Here is a 16,529-nt window from a genome sequence, read left to right as displayed (position 1 = left end):
TTTCTGTGCTGCAGAGTTCAGGCTCACTGCTGCCAGCTGCATGATAAACACGGATCGCTCGCTCCACACGGGAGCTGCAGCATTAGTATTCATCGCACACAGCCGCAAACAGACACATGCAAACACCAGCGCACGCACTGATGACGTCATCGAAACCGTCACTGGATCGACTGTCAACCCGCCACACAGACGACGGCAGTCAGCACTGCAAGCAGAACGTCTGAAGCAGTGGTTTCAGACTGACTGTCAAACACGTTCAGGTGTGTAATTTCAATCAATGCGCTGAATTCAGTTCCTTTAAATTCAGTCCAAATATGGTCAAATTAATCATAATAAGTTTGATTCATTGTGTGTAATTAAATTAGGCTGAACAGATTTCTAATTAAATCTGTTCAGGTTGATTCAGTTTAGCTAAGTAGACTTCATTGCCTAACTAAAGTCAATACTTAACTAAGTCAACATCAAGAATTATTCCCTTGGTTTGATGAAGCTAAAGAGACTAAACCAATATTGGTCACAGGAAGCTGATCCTTTCAGGCTGTGGGGGACGAGGGGGGATGAATAAGTAGAATCCGGAACCATCTTCCACATCATCTTCCCCCTGTTTTTTTGACCCTAACAGAAGCCCAGGTGAGGTAAGAGCTCAACAGGAGCACATCAGCAGCTTAACCCTTGTGCTAACCTAGGCACTTTACCATTGGGAGTTGGGTCATCTAGACCCACTAGACAGTACACGGAACCTTTTTTCTTCAATGATTTGGGAACCTCACTGGTGTCCATGGATTACCGGTACATGAAATCTTTCCACCTTTATCCACCTTTGTCATGGTAGGGAGAACATGTCAATGTAAGGGTGGGGTCATCTAAGATAGCACAAGGGTTAAGGGGGACCCACTACATACTGCTCTGGTTGTTTGGTCTGACCCTGAAACTGGGGGGGGGGGGGGGGGGGGGGGGGGGCACGCCCCATCTGTGGAAGACGTCCTGTGTGGTGCCAGGGCTACAGATGTCCTGCCCAGAAGACTAAAGAGGCTTTCAATGGCAATAACCTTCACACATCTCCGCCCTCAGGTAAACCAGTCAATACTTCTTCCTGTTGGTATGAGGCTAAACTTTAAATAGGGAGAGTTGTACATTTTGGTTTTTCTTGTCTTGTAACACCATCCAACTAACACTTTTGAGTGATACATTGGTATTGATCGGAATGGATAAACTTCTCTTTGGCTGTAAAAGTGGAGGAAACCAAGGAGCAGGTGGATTTCTGCAGGCTGTCAGTCTTTGCTGCAACATGAATGCAGAAAGAAGGAAAGAAACAGCATTTAGCATGTTCTTGAACCCGCATCACCAGCTTGGTGTGTCCGTAGCTTACGTGCATCTTCGACTACAGAGAGCACAGCTGAAGACTCTCATGACTCTGGAAGAAAGAACAAAAGAAGTCCACACCCTGTCTCAATAGTCTCAAAATCCTGCACCGTATGGTGCTGATCAGCAGACTTGATGGTTGCAGCATCTGTAGGATAAAACCCTGAAGCCAATATGGGCTTCAAATCTTAAGGTTCAAGCTGCTTTTCTGTTAGGACATGTACCTTTTTATAATGAACACAATTAAAATGTGATCTAAACAGCCTATAATACTACAATAAAGCTCTGATGAAGTTCTTCTTAGCAAATATAACAAAAACGAGGACAGAAAATCTGGGCAATCTTTTTCTAAGAGATATGTCTTCTGTTCAGGTCGACCTCCAAATCAGATGGATCCACAAGTAGTCAGGAAAATTATGCTGATGATTATTTGGTTTATTTATCATCGGATCTCCCTGCGCTGCTACCCTCCACGAATTTGAAGCAGTTTTTCCTCTTTGTGTTGGATGTGACTGAGCGGAGGACACTCATCCCTCCTACCTGGAAAAGTATTCAATTACAAGCTTTCTGGCAGTTCTGTGATGTTTTATCAATAATTCATGGAGCTCTTTTCCAGTGGATCCACAGATTTGCCCTCTGGGTAATCTCTTCAAAAAATAAACTAAATCTGTATTTAAACTCTGAGAGGTCCTGCTGGCCACAACTTTAAAGTAACATCAGGACCCCTCTCTCTCTCTCTGTGAGGTTTGAGTTAAAGGGGCTAAAAGTTGTTTTTCTAAACAAAAAATGAAACTAAATTAAACCATTTCTTCTTTCTTTTCAATACAAAAGCAATTAGCTTCATAGAAAGGCACCTGTAATTTTATGAATAATAAGGAAAATTCAAACCAACATCTTTCAGTTCTTTCTTTTGGCTTTCTGCTCCTTCAAAATCCTTCTTTCTTTCAGCTGTTTAAAGGTTTCTAAGCGTTTTTTATCAAATGTAGAAACACTTGGCTCCTTTAGGAAATCCCTAAATAAACTTCAGGTTTTTCTTACTTTCTAAAATGAGTTCCAAAATATTACTCTGCTTCACATTTGATGAATTTGAAAATCATGTCAGTGCATAGAACAACAGCACAGTACACTAAACATATTACGCATTACGATGGGTTTACAGTATGTATTACACAGGTTTGAGCTTTTACTCTCCAAGTTTTGTTTTCATTTGTACAATTTTTATTTGTTATTTAAGTCTGAAATGTATATTTTCAGATTATTTAGCGGTTGCCAAATCATTTATAGCAGGTACAATTTCCGCCTGGTATAAATAAAATATTCGAATTCTAATATAGTAGAATTTGTAGCACAGTTTACTAATATTCTGTTTTCTTTTTCTTTTGTTTTTCGTTTTGCACTTTATCTAAATTAGCCTCTACCATTTACCTTAAAAACTCACTTCAATCATCTTATGATCTATTGTAAAAGCATTCTCAGTTTCTCTTAAATTATAATTATGTTGTTTTTAGCCAAAAGCAAAAGACCTGTGTCATTTTTTAAAACATCATTTCTGCAGAGCGGCAGTAGTACATCAGACATTTGCCTCTGAGTTGTGGGTGGAACTTCTGACGCTGACCATGCCCGCACACCTTTCTCCTTCACGTTGCTGAGAGCTTTCTGTTTACAGTAGCTTACTGCCCCACACAACCAAAACCCAATAATATCGATACAACAAAAATGGCGAGCATTATTGGAACTATCCAGCCACACAGCCAGCTCGGACAATGAAAAACTAAGACGTGCATGGATCTACTTGTCTGCAAGTGGATGCATCATGGAGCGGGGCAGAGAGCTTCTGGCACACCCAGCTTATTTTCTACGCCAAAAATACACTCTTTTACCTACAGCATTTTTTCATCTGCTCCTGATTCACAGAGATTTGAATAAAGAAACACTCAGAAAAAACATTCTAGGCTTCTTTTCATTACATATGTCCTCCATAGTGAGAATAAAGTTAACATGAGCATGTTAAAAAGGCCAAAAAACCGGATTTTCATAAGAGTGGGGCTTTAAACTTTAAACTATTCATCTTTCTATCATTTTTGGTGGAAGTATTTATCTGTCACAAAACCTTTTTTATTTTTTTTATTTAGACATCCATTTTCCTTAGGACTTAACCTTTGTAAATCACATTTTACTAATGTGTTTAAGAGATTTTGCAATAAAAACTATCAATAAAACGAATGTTGATTTTAACTTTTTTCATGTTGACGACTATTGTTGCTGCTGCCCTAATCTCACCGAATCAAACATGATCCTAACCAAAATATTTTGTTTTTTACTTATCAAATTATTGTTCTTATCATTTTACATTAGATTAAAAGGGAAAATAATGGCTTCATGTTTAAATAGATACATTGTGTTTTCCTTTAGGGGAGACATTAAAAGGCTTTTTCATGCTTCAGCTTTCATTTTTCTGGTAGGTTTTCACTTGTTTCCGATTTATGTCTGTACAGCTGCAGGTGTTCATTTAGAAATGAAGTGTCTTCCTTTTTCTTATTTCTCACGCACCAGTGAAACAGGAATTTCTCTGTCTGGTCTTTTCTGGTTCACTCTGCCTCTTCTCTGATAATGCTGGGGAGTGTGTGTGGGGGGGGGGCAGGAGCTGGTTAATGATGATGAGGTCTAATTAGAGAAATTAAATGCGGAGGCTGTGACTCTCACTACAGGAGCTAATCTGACCTAACTGCTAATGCCCCCCCGCTGCCCCCCATTCATCCATTATCTGCAGCCTCATTGACCTCGTCACAAAAATCAGCCTTTAGACCAGGACCGGCGGAGAACGAGGAGGGGTCGTTTGTGGCGTCAGAAGCAGATGAAGTATTTTGATCATCAATGATTCTGCTCTTTTGCCTTCTGCTATCAGAGCTTAAATGATGAAGCTCAGCATCTCCAAATCGCACTACAAATTGAACATTTTTGGCTTTCTGCATCTGTGAATTTGAATCTGCATTTCCTATTCCCTAACGGAGCTAAACGTAGAAGACCAGAACAGTTCATTAGATCAATAAAACAATGAAAGATTCCTTCTTTCGTGGCCTCCTTGTGTGTTTTCCTGTGATCTGTAATGAAAAGCCAACTTGACTGTAATGACTGGAGAGACAAATTGATTTAACGAGCGCAGCTCTCTTTGGCTGGTCGCGAGGAAACGTTTCAGCTCCACAGCGGCGGCTCCTGTTCGTGCTTGGCTGGGTGAGGTTATTACCCCATTCGCAGGAACATGGAGGCACATCCTGGTGTGAGCGGTCTCCACTCATCCAGTCAACACTTGTTCGCTCTGATCATGTCCTGGCCTTTCCTTCGCCTCAGCCAAGTACTTGAGTGGCTCCAAATCACACGAACTTGTAAAAACATTATGTGACAAAGAGTCTAAAAGCTTACACTTCTTAGAAAAGTGCTGAAATCTGATGAGCAGCGCTGGAGTCAAAGATATTTCTTTTTTTTTTAGCAGAAAAAGCCTTAGCACTGAAATCGTATTGTCTAATTAGGAGTACAAGGAAAACTGGTGGTTGTGGTTTTAGTTTGCAATCCATACAAAACAAAGCTTAGCGTTGCAGTTTTTAGTTTTTTGGCTTCGTCTTAGTTCTATTGAGATAAAAAAAAATGCCTCAGACTGAGATTGGTCAAACAAGGAGGAGAAGGAGGAGGGCGTAACGAGGGAGGGTCCTGTAAGACTGAACAAAGCAACAAGCAAAAATATGAACTAAAAAACACAATATGATCAAGCAAAACAAGATCTGTTCAAACTTTATTTTTTACAACACATTACATACAACAAAGTGCAATATAACAGAATAGAACAAAATGTGGTTAAATTATATAAAAAAGCATAAATAGCTATGGAAAAAGATTAGGTTAGAAGAAATAAAACTGATGAAATCTCAATTGACTGGGAATTGTAAGCCAGATTTATTTTTATTTTTTAAAGACAAAAAAATCCTACGGCAAATACAACTCACCGCTTGTCCACTGATCTGTGTTAAGGCTTTTTTTCTGTATGATTCAAGAGATTCCTATTATATTCTTAAAGTGTAATGACTTTATGCATTGCTGGTTTTATTATGGGAAAAAGCCTGAGGTAAGGCTGCAGCGTGATATAAATTCCCCTAAAATGGGTTAATCTGCACCATCCCTGTTTCACAGCATGTCACCATGATGTGGAAAGATTTGTCATCATAATGACTTTTCATATGCTGTATATTGTTGTTATAAAGTATGCATTATGTTTGTTTGTTTGGTTTTTTGGCAGGAACAACTTGAATTGGAACTAGTGGTTTTTAGAGCCTCAAAGTCACAAACATCACTTCAGGTTTCAGATCAAACATATCCAGATGGAGAATATCTTTACAGCACATAAGTTTAGGACTCTGCTTCTTACAAAGCTGTCCTTATGTAGGTCAACAAAGTACTTTTACATAAAATAATTTAAAAATTGGTGGAAAAATCTCCATATTTGATGGCTAAAATTCAACATTGTGTTTCAGACCATTTCTGCTGTCTGTTCAGCACTTTATAAAGACTATAATCAAAAACCCTTTAGAAGTTTCTTCTCGGTGTGACAAAGAAAAAAAGTGTAACATTAGGAAAAAAAGTGATAAAAATTGTGAAGTTGTAAATTGTCAGGTGAGTGACTTATCACTTGTAAGTGTGATTTGATAGAACCATATTTTATCACTAATAGAGATCATAAGCTCGTCATTCGGTGGATATTTTTAGCTTTGCAAGCAAAGATTTGGTATAAAAGGTGCAGACAGGGGTAGCTAAGTTAAACCCCCTTTTTTTGTGTGTTCTTAGATTAATGCTTTGTGGTTATTTTCCAACTTTCAAAGACAACCTTGAGTCTATTTACTATTTACATGCACACAGAAAATTTGATTATCATCTCATTTCTCAGATCATTAGAATAATCAAGTACCCTTTAATAGCCTTCAGCAGATTAACTGATTATATGAAATCTGATCTAAACACCTGCATTTTCTCCTCCAATAAAATAACCTTTTCCTGCAAGTTATTTAGTTTTTTCCATCCATTCTTATCAAAAAGATAATATAGTCTTGTAACAACCTGGCATGGTCACAACATGAGCAAAAAGCAAAGCGCCAGGGGAACATGCTTTTCACATGAAAGTTGTTTTTCTCTTCATGTGTCAATGAAATGTGCAAACATTTTAAGCTCCTACACTACAACAACATCTGTGTACAACCGGAGACCACAAAAAAGTTTGAGTTTTAAGTAACAAATAAAAGCGCAAATGTTCCAAAAGAAAACTGGCAATGAAGAAAAAAAAGTGTGAAGCAATGATTTCCTTTCTCGGGATCCTGAAGTGCATCTAAACTCACCAGATTATCAAATTTCCCTGATTAATCCCAGATATCAGGAGTCTGTGTTGAGGCTGCAGACTTCTGTACACACGCACGATCACTATTATAATAAGCCAAAACAGGTGACCCTTCTGTATCATGACAGAACAGATCTATTTGAGCCCTTAAGGGAAATAAAAACAGGTTTAAAATTGTTTTATGGCTGTTGCCTTTTTTTTTTTTGCATGGACCAGCATGTCTGAAATGAGGGAGTTGATGATCGCACATTAGCTAATCTGCAGTCAGCATAGATTTAATAAACTTGGTCTTTTAAAAAGCAACATCTAGAAAATGTGTCCCTGTTATTATTTGAGGGTTATGAAATTGGTTGTTCTGCTTTTTTCATATTGTAACTCAAAAATGCCAAATGTCATAAAAATGTATTGGGATTCAAACTGCAGCAAATGTGATTTTAAAAAAATAAAGAAAAACTTTCTGCTCCTGGTTTCAATTTGAAACAGAGCATGCTGCATAATAATGAACCCTTTCTGGGTATGAAGCTTTGAGTGCTGCACAGCAATAATTATGATTCATCCATTTTCAGCATCCGTGTAACCATAGAAACCGGTCATCTCATCTTGGTTAAAATAAAAAATTTGGGTTCTTTACTTTGAGAATTCAACACATTGTGAACTTTTATTCATATTTTCCCCTGTGTGTTGACAAAATACAATCTCTTTATCCCCCGCTTTTCTTTGTTTTTTTATTTTCTTTTTGCATTTGTTAGATTCACTTTGTGAAGAAACTTCAAACTGTAAAATGAAAAAGTCTTTTCCCAGTTTACAGGCACTTCTACATGTTGACAAATGAGAGGTGGGCTGCTTGAGTGCTCCACTGATGTGTAAACTCCCAAAGCCACTTTATAACATTCTAGCTTTTATTAATATTTTCTGTTGATACAAATTGAGTCTGTGGAGTGCAACAGTGTTTAACAGGAGACTTGAGAGAGCATCTCTGTGAAGAGGAGCTCCTGGATCCAGACAAACATCCAAAGCTCATCTCTAAGCTGCTCCACTGCTGTTTATGTGAAACAGTCTGCTGCATTAAAATCATCCGACACCAGGAAAATCAGAAAACAAGGCGGGTTCAGAGACGCAGGAAGGAGCACTCAGTATTAACGTCACTTTAGAGGCTGAACTGATCTGCCGTCCATCGCTGCTTCTGGGGCATCAGGCCTGGTTGGTCTCCTCCACCTCATCCATCGTCTCCGGTGCCAAACCCGAGCTGAGCGGATTACAGAGAGAAAGATGGCTGCGGTTCGCACCGTAAATCCAAAGACTGTTCAGGTGGAACATGAGCTGCCGACTAACGGCGAGCAGGAGAAGAAATACAGGGGGGAAAACCCCCACCACCACCTCATCGGAGGACCAAACTCCAGTTTCATAGATGGATGCCACAGGGGGGGTTGTAAGTTAAACCCTGAGCACCTGGGTTAGCAAAGCCCAGAAAGTTAAACTCAGTCACCCGATAAACTGACTACATTTTTATAAATATGGATCTTTTCTGGTTGAGTGGATCCCTGAAATGCAACTCCTACAACACGCCACATTCAGACAGTTTGTCTTTGTTTAAAGTGTCTTGCTCAAGGACGCACTGACATGTGAAGTGCAGGAGCGCTGTTGTTTCTTAGTTAAACTCCAGGGTCTCATTGATTTACACCTCAGTTTCTTTGTTTAATTGAAAGTGGACACATTTCTTTAAAAAAAAGTAGTGAGAATATAAATTATTCTATCAAAGAAAAAAACACCAAGTTCTTCATTTTCTTTTCCTCCTCTCAACACACACACACAAACGACAACTGCATGTGTTTAGTCCTCCTCGGCTGCACAGCAGAACTGGTTTCCTCTGAAAGTCTGACAGAAAAACCGCCAACAGCATAAATCTAACGGAGCAGGGGTCGTGAAAAAGTTTGAAAATGTCTGCTGGGTGAACATGTGTAGTGAGGATAGACAGATGGACAAGTAAACATGCACTTTTTATGTCAATAATGAAAACTGACAAATGTAAGCTCCAGACTTAGTGCACTACAACACCAGCTCTTCAACAATTGCCCTGCTACCTTAGCTCCAGCTACAACTAAAAAGTACAGCCCTGCACCAGACCTTTGACTGCCTTCTATTAGAAAACCACTACTGTGGACAGTAAAAACCAATCATTGGCTTTTATGCATCTCGTAGAGCTCTTTTATGAGAAGCCCCCGCCATTCCTGAAAAAAAGCTGTACTTCCAGAAACATGCTAGTTAATGCCGTCAATCTCTGACTGTAAAGTTTTACTGGAGCTGCATTGAAAATCAAGCACAATGATGGGATCAACATCTGGCAGGAGCTGCATCGTGACTGTGACACTTCAACCCAAGCTGAATCCTCAGACTTTTATGAAGTAAGCCAAAAAGACCGATTTGGAGCTGATTACAGTCCAACAAACCCTGCTGCATGAAGGACTCGCAAATAAAAAAAAGAAAATAGCGGAAAAGAAATGTTTGAAAAGCAGAAGAAACAAGGGAGTAGGGGTGTAACAATTCATTTGAACATTTTAATTCATACCAATATGCAGTGGTTGCCAAAACAATTCATAGTTGATATTGGTTCATTTGGAAGGAACAGATCACAGGCCTGAAATAGATCCAGGACACCTTTAGCCAAAAATTCTACAGGCGTCACTCAGAGATAAATACCTACTGAACAGTGCAAGTGAAGTTTTCCAGATTCTTGTATTTCTTGTTGAATAATCAAGTGTAGATTAACTATGTGTGCAAACAAACAAGTAAACAAGAAATAACAGTAAATCCATTCACATTTTAGCTTCCTAAAGTTCATCCCACTGTTGTTTTTCCACATCCAAATAACACAAACAGAACATTATTAGAACATTCTATCACACTGTATGGTCACGTGTCTTTACACAATTCTAAGTGTTTCCACACATTGGACTGTAATGATGCTTGATTGTTTTTTGCTGTCATCACATCTGTGTTGTCTGCTGTGATGCACTTGGTGGCTGTAATGTTACAATCCAAATGGTATTTTCCAACTTCCAGATAATCGATTTATGTCATTTTGAAATGTTTCTATAAAGGGATATATGGATTTGATTCGATTAACAACTTGTTTCAGACTGTGGATCGTAGGAATATAAATCGATTAAGGTAATTATTCGTTGCACCCCTACAAAGGAGCCGAACACAATTCTAGAAAACCAGGCAGAAGGATGAAGACCGGAGGAACAGTACGGCGTGAACCTGAGGCCCGTTCTCTGACAGAGTACACATGACTGTAAGAAGGTGACACGACTTTACAGACAGCTGCTTCCATCTGCGTGCCAGCTGGATGACGGATGCAGAGAAGTGCATCAGAAGAGGAGCACTTCTGGGAAACGGCAGGAACACCCACGCGCAGCGTTCACGCCGGCATCGGAGAGCTGTCACGACTCCAGAGGGAGCAGCCACTAATCCAGCCTGACAGAGAACACAAAGAGCCTGGAAGTCCTGACAAGCGCCAGGATGTCGTCAGCAGGGGACGAGGGCCCATGGCCAACAGTAAACAAACAGTAAATAATAAATAAATGCAGCACCTTCACTCTTTAGCTCCCTCTGTGTCAAAGTTAATCTCCCCGTTTCCAAACTGACAAGCAGCATCTCGGCTTTGTTTTCAGAGGAGGACTCTGTTTCCTGACATGTTCTCTTGTTTTCCTGTCTCCCGTCCCGTCGGTTCCCTCCCCGACTCCTGCTGCTTGTTTGCTGCTCTCCTGTCAGCCTCTGAGCTGGCTGACAGCCCATCAGTCGCAGCTCCTTTTAAAACTGCACCTTGCTGTGGTATCAGGTTGTCTCCCACTGTCAATACATTACAGGGCTGAAGACGGAGAACTGACTTCACTTCCATCTTCAAAATCAGATACAAAACATAGAACCTCTGAGAAGAAAAGTGAGTATTTTTAATTTCTAGTCTACTAACCTTGGAAATAAAATAGACACAAGACATAAGATCAAGAAAAGGAATGAAGGTTTTCAAGAAAACACAATTACATTTCTAACAAAACACGGAAAATGATGACATGGCCCACTTGGAGCCACTTTTAACCTTTCCAAACCACAGCCTTTATCGAAAATGCACAAACATGTGAGACTGACAAGCCTGTCAGTCCAGGAAGCAAGATGAGAGACTGACACTTCCCTGTCTGTCAAAAGGCCACGCCCCTCATTACCTCAGAACTCACCTCCCAGCTCAGTGGTGATGGAGATTGAATCTGAGCGTTCATCACTCTTACGGCGGGTAAACTGTCACTAAATTCACAATTCAAGCAGCCAACGACGCCCTGATCTGACTAACCTGCACATCTGGGGAAGAGCTGGAACGAGGAATCCGTGAGTCATAGAGAAACGCGCTTGCAAGAGGAAAACTGTCTTCCCAGCATGCTCTCTGTCATAAATAAAATGTCTTTTTGTCCACCAAGATTTTAGAGCTTCGTGATAATAAGATGAAAATATTTAGTTCAATTCTAAGAGTTTTTATTATGTTTTCATTTGTATTCCAAGCAATCATAATACTAACGCCGTGTTCCCAGCGGGCATGTGGCGTGCATTCTGGAACCCACCGAATGCACGTTCTTCAAAGTCCCTTTGTTGGGACTCACGGATTCTTTTATAAAGCTACGGACACACCGGGCACCACGTACATTCAAGAATGCGCATTTAACCCATAGTGTTCACACTGGACCAGCAGGGAGGGGCTTCTCCGGCTTCTTCTTTTGCTACTGTTTACTAGTGCATGTTCGCCACCTACAGTTGGAAGAGGCGTGGAGTGAAATGTGGAAGTGGTGCAAATCTCACTCCAGGCTTTTTTCTTTCAAAGCTCTATTTCAATATCGGAAAGATTTGGTGTCACAGAATTCCTGCCGGGGCACAAACTCGCAATTATTACTTTCTCCTTTATGATCAATTTTTTAAACAGTTGAGAAGGGACGCCATCCATAGGTTACCTAAAATCCCAGATTGATGGAAGTTCAACCTGGATTTTAAAATGTGCTCAGTGACATGTGAGCGCCAGAGTTTTGACCTTACAAGGCAAAGCACACATTTTCGTAGGCCTGTCATTGGAAGTGGCTGCTTGAACACATGTTGCCAAGGGCGACGTGAACGTAGCCTAAAGAAGAGCACAAACGTACGAGGATGTTTGAGAAACATGCGATGCTCACATCTCGTTTGCATTTTCCCTCACAGCCATCTGAAGGGGGTGGTTCTGTTGGACTCAGACTAAGCAGCAGTGGGATAATGGTGTGATGATGATGGAAACCAGGTGCCTTCAGACACCCCCCCCGTTTCACAGCAGAGTGGAGGTGTGTGACACGGAGGCTTGCTGGAGGTGACAAACAAACCCCTTCATGTCATTTGTCCCTGATCCAGCACCAACAGACTCACAGCAGACAGGAGGTGGGGGGGGGGTGACAGAGACTGAGATGGATGGGTGGGGTGGGGGGTGTCTCTTTGTGGGGGTGAAAGGACGTGGAAGCTCAGGCGCTTGTTGTGAAATTGCAGTGACTGCTGGGTTGTTCGGCTGCAGCCTGCAGCGACAGAACCTTCATCTTTCATTCTGTGAAATTACACACCGAAGGACAAACATCTCCTTCCTCTTCTGTCTTCCTCCTCCTCCTCCTCCTCTCGCCGGGCCTGAGGTGGGGGCCGACGATGACGTGAAAAAGTGATGCCGGTGTCAGCCGGAAGACGTTATTTGCCCCACTCAAACAAAAGGCCTCAATATGACGTCTCTCGCCATCATTTCTCAACGTTCACCTGAAGATCCTGGACTCCACCTCCAGCCTCAACCAAACAGCAAAGTGTGCAGCAGCAGCAGCCGTGATTACGAGATAGTTTGCTCTCCCAGCATGCACCACAGCAGGGCACAGCCTGAAAGGCTTCCAGAGGAGAAAACCTGCTCTACACCACTGTGGTGATGAAGACGAGGAGAAGGAACACAGCGAAAGGTCTCACTCCCATTGTTTTCCCCTGATCTTCACTTAAACTGTGTGCCAGCTCTTAAACTAGCAGCAGACGTCTCCATCAGCTGTTTTTCACATCCGTGGTGACTTCATTAAACATCTTTTCTTCAACAGGCATCCATTAATTTTTATTAACTTCTCTTGTCCTGTTTCTGGGAGACAAAAATACGATCTCTCTGTACAAAATTTTAGTTTTAAAAGGGAGAAAACTCTCAGGATGCTGCTGCAGGACAGCGAGAGAAGGTTCAACAAAAACCCCAGAAGAAGAAGAGAAGATCTGAGCTTCATCAGAGTTCCTGCTGAAGGAAGATGAGTGGCGGTGGATGTCTTTATTCTTTCATGTTCTTCCTGAGAGCTGCAGCTCTGGTGTGAGGACAAGGAGCTGTCCTGTACCTAAACCTGACAGCTACCACAACAGTGAGGTACCTGAACGCACCACAGATGATCCACTGAGAGGAACAAAGTGAGCTGCAGATGTGTGAGCCACATCCACGCCTCAAATGTCGGTATGAGGTCTGTGAAGCTGCTGTCTGTGAGAGGATGAAGAGCATCTCATCTTCCTCGTCGCCTGTCATTCCCTCTGCTCCCCCGGCAGCTTCCCAGACCCCCCCCCCCTTCCTCCCGAGCTGCAGCCCGGTCGGCAGTGTGTGTGTGTGTGTGGGGGGGGGGGGGGGGGGGGGTTAAGGAGCAGGACGCGTAGCAGAATTGAAGATGAGGAGGTTCAGGAACAAAAGATGAAGATGTCTTTGGGAAAAGGTTTGAAGAACAAAGCAGGTGTGTGTGGTGGTGGTGGTGGTGGTGGGGGGGGGAGTCGTCATGACAGTTTCGTAGGTGATGTCCACTGACACGCGGGACCCGCGCAAACTTACCGGGATAACCGTCGGCCCGCTGCAAGGCGCACGCGGACAGCATGACAGGCAATATCCAGCAGCAACGCGAGCGCACGAGCCCCCACATGGCAGAAACACGCACATCCACGGAGCGCGAGCAGCAACAGCTGATGACTTCCTCCCACCGCTGTCAGTTCGGCGACGCTGCGTGAAGAGCCACGGCGGCGCGCAGGCGCAGTCACAGGTCCAGTATTCCGTTCCAAACCCTCTGATGTGCCGCCGGCGCGCGGATCCGGGAGAGGAGGGAGGGGGGTTATGAGGGATCGCCGTGAACAGGAACCTGCACGGCCCGCGCCTGCCGCGCGTCCTTTTGCTCCCACGGCTACAGCCGGACTGAATCGCGGCTCACGGAGAGGAAGGTTTCTGCTGGACGCTCTCCCCCTTCCACGCATGAACAGGACTGAGGGAGGGGGAGACACAGACTTTATAGTGGGAGGGGGAGAGAAGAAAGGATCATGGAGAGAGAGAGATCACAGCGCAGGAGACAAAACCGACAGACTCCCACAGAACCCACAGACAGAAAGGAAAGAGCTCCGTTTTCCGTTTGCCCTTAAACACACCTGATGCTCAGACGAATGAAGCCTCATGAAGCTCACGAGCTTCTCTGTCAATTTTCTCTAAAAACAAAGTCCTAAAGAGACATCTGGTGGCCAACTGAAGCTGCTGGAAAAATGATGAAGAGCAGGCAGAAGTTACAAATAAGTCTGGGAAATTACAAACAGTGTCAGTATAAGAAATATTAAAATACGTGGAAATTTAAGTCAGAACAGTTCATTAAATTCAACTTAGCCGTATATGAACAATTAATCCACAATGAATTTCTTTACAGCACACTGACAGATTATTAAACTTTGTTTAAAGACCCACTCTTAAAGACTTGTAAGTCACTAAGAGTGATGTACAAGTTACTGCAGGCCACAGGCTCCCTGCTATGCTCCATTCTGATGCATCCACTTGTAGACGACTGGAACTTTGTTGAGCATGTAACATGTCACAATGACAATAAAGTCTATTCTATTCGAAAGTCTATTCTAGATCCATGTACGTCTTTGTTTTCCTCGTCTAAACTGGAATCTGTCTCAAAACTGTACAGCTGGATGGCTGTACATACTGATCGTCCTTTTTGTTGCACCAGTAATGTTACGTTGGGGGTATGAGGGACTGTAAGCTAGCAGGAGAGAGTGTAAACAGATGACAGGAAGTAGGGGCGGACTTGCTTCATGCCAACAGTCCCGCCCACAACTCAGAGGAAAATTTCAATGAACTGCTGCTCTCCAGAAAGTATGTCCTAGAAAATGACAGTTTTTTTTACTTTGGCTAAAAATGGCATAATCATAATTAAATGACCACTGGGAACGCTTTAAAAAGATCAAAAGATGTTTGGAGTGGGACTTGAAATGGTGTGACCACAACAAAGAATTATGGGATTGATTTATACTTTCCCTTTTCAGACAGGGTCACTGTTTCCTCTGCAAAAGGAGACCGTGCTTTGCTTCTTTGAGGTGGCATTTCTGGGTCATTTCACTTAGAGCTTTTCCTTTTCCAAAAGAGGAATTCTGACAGGTTCCCAAAAATGCATCTGATACAAGATAGACAATTTAAGACAAAAAATGTTCTTAATACTCGATACCACTTCTAAAGGATTTTCATTTCAGATTTTTTGTATTATGAAAATTGGAAGCTTTTTCTTTCTAAAATGAGTTTGTTGCTTCACACCTATAAACCCACTGTGCCTCAATTGCAAATGAAGCTATTTGATCACGATTCAATCTTTTTCACTTTTTATTCGTATCGGTTTCTTAAATATTGCTCTTCTTCTGATTGTTTCCATCTCAGGCTTGTTCATATTTTTGTATTGTCTGTAGTATTTTCATATATTGTGGAAATACTACCACATATAGTTAGAATTTATGGAAATACCACCTTGATATAAAATGTTCTTGCTCCACCACTGCTAACCAAATACACCTGATCCAGGTAATCAGGATAAATGCATGCAGGGAGAGCCAAAAATAGGAGGGGTGGTAGATTTTAAGGACCCAGACTATATATATATCTATCTATATCTATATCTATATCTAAATATATATATATATATATATATATATATATATATATATATATATATATATATATATATATATATATATAAATATATATATATATACATACATATATATATAGATATATATATATGTATATATATCTATATATATATAGATCTATATATATATATATATAGATCTATATCTATATATATATAGATCTATATATATATATATATATATATAGATATATATAGATATAGATATAGATATAGATATATACAAATACTAATTTACGAATATTCAGTAACAATCGTAAATTAAACAAAAAGGTGAAAGGAGAACTCTATAGAATAAAGGTTAAATAACAAAAGCTTCATATGGGAAAACAGTTTAACTTAGTAAAATAAAGATAAACTGTCAAACATCAAATATGCTATATGAAGTGTCTTTCTTTTTAAATTAAGGTTTAAACTTTAAACTGGATTCTTAATACACAAATGTGCCAAAAGGGAGAACTCTATGCTGCATAAAAACAATGAATGGAAAAATTCACAATTTTCTTTCCGTTGACAAAGGCAAGACACTGTTTATCATCAAAGATCAATTTATTTACATTCCATCTGATCCTGTTTGATTGCCTTTTTTAAAAGTCTAAATTCAAGTAGGTGGAATTTAAAATCAGTTAAATAGTAAATTTGAAAGAAAGTGTCAAAATCAAACAAATTAAATGGCTATTTTTCTGTCCTCTAAGTTGTCCAGAGTCTGTTAAATACATCACACAGGTATAAAAGTCATGAGAGTCAGACAGTGGATGCCAAACATTTGACACTTGAATGTG

At 41.0% G+C, this 16,529-nt stretch overlaps 1 protein-coding gene across 2 annotated transcripts in view; it reads right to left on the bottom strand.

The window, feature by feature from the left end:
- Positions 1 to 14,042, bottom strand: part of LOC101160156 (receptor-type tyrosine-protein phosphatase gamma) — a 231,765-nt gene extending 217,723 nt beyond the window's left edge. For both annotated transcript variants that reach the window (XM_078947503.1, XM_023955062.2), the window contains exon 1: positions 13,623 to 14,042. In XM_078947503.1, the coding sequence (XP_078803629.1) occupies positions 13,623 to 13,710 (88 nt within the window). In that variant the 5' untranslated portion in view covers positions 13,711 to 14,042. The remainder of the gene's footprint in view (positions 1 to 13,622) is intronic.
- Positions 14,043 to 16,529: the final 2,487 nt, after the last annotated feature.

The sequence above is a fragment of the Oryzias latipes genome, chromosome 5, assembly GCF_053564925.1.
Source record: "Oryzias latipes strain Hd-rR chromosome 5, Olatipes_Hd-rR_3.1".
Taxonomy (NCBI): domain Eukaryota; kingdom Metazoa; phylum Chordata; class Actinopteri; order Beloniformes; family Adrianichthyidae; genus Oryzias; species Oryzias latipes.
The sequence above is the reverse complement of the archived record's forward strand: the minus strand, read 5'-3'. Positions and strand labels throughout refer to the sequence as shown.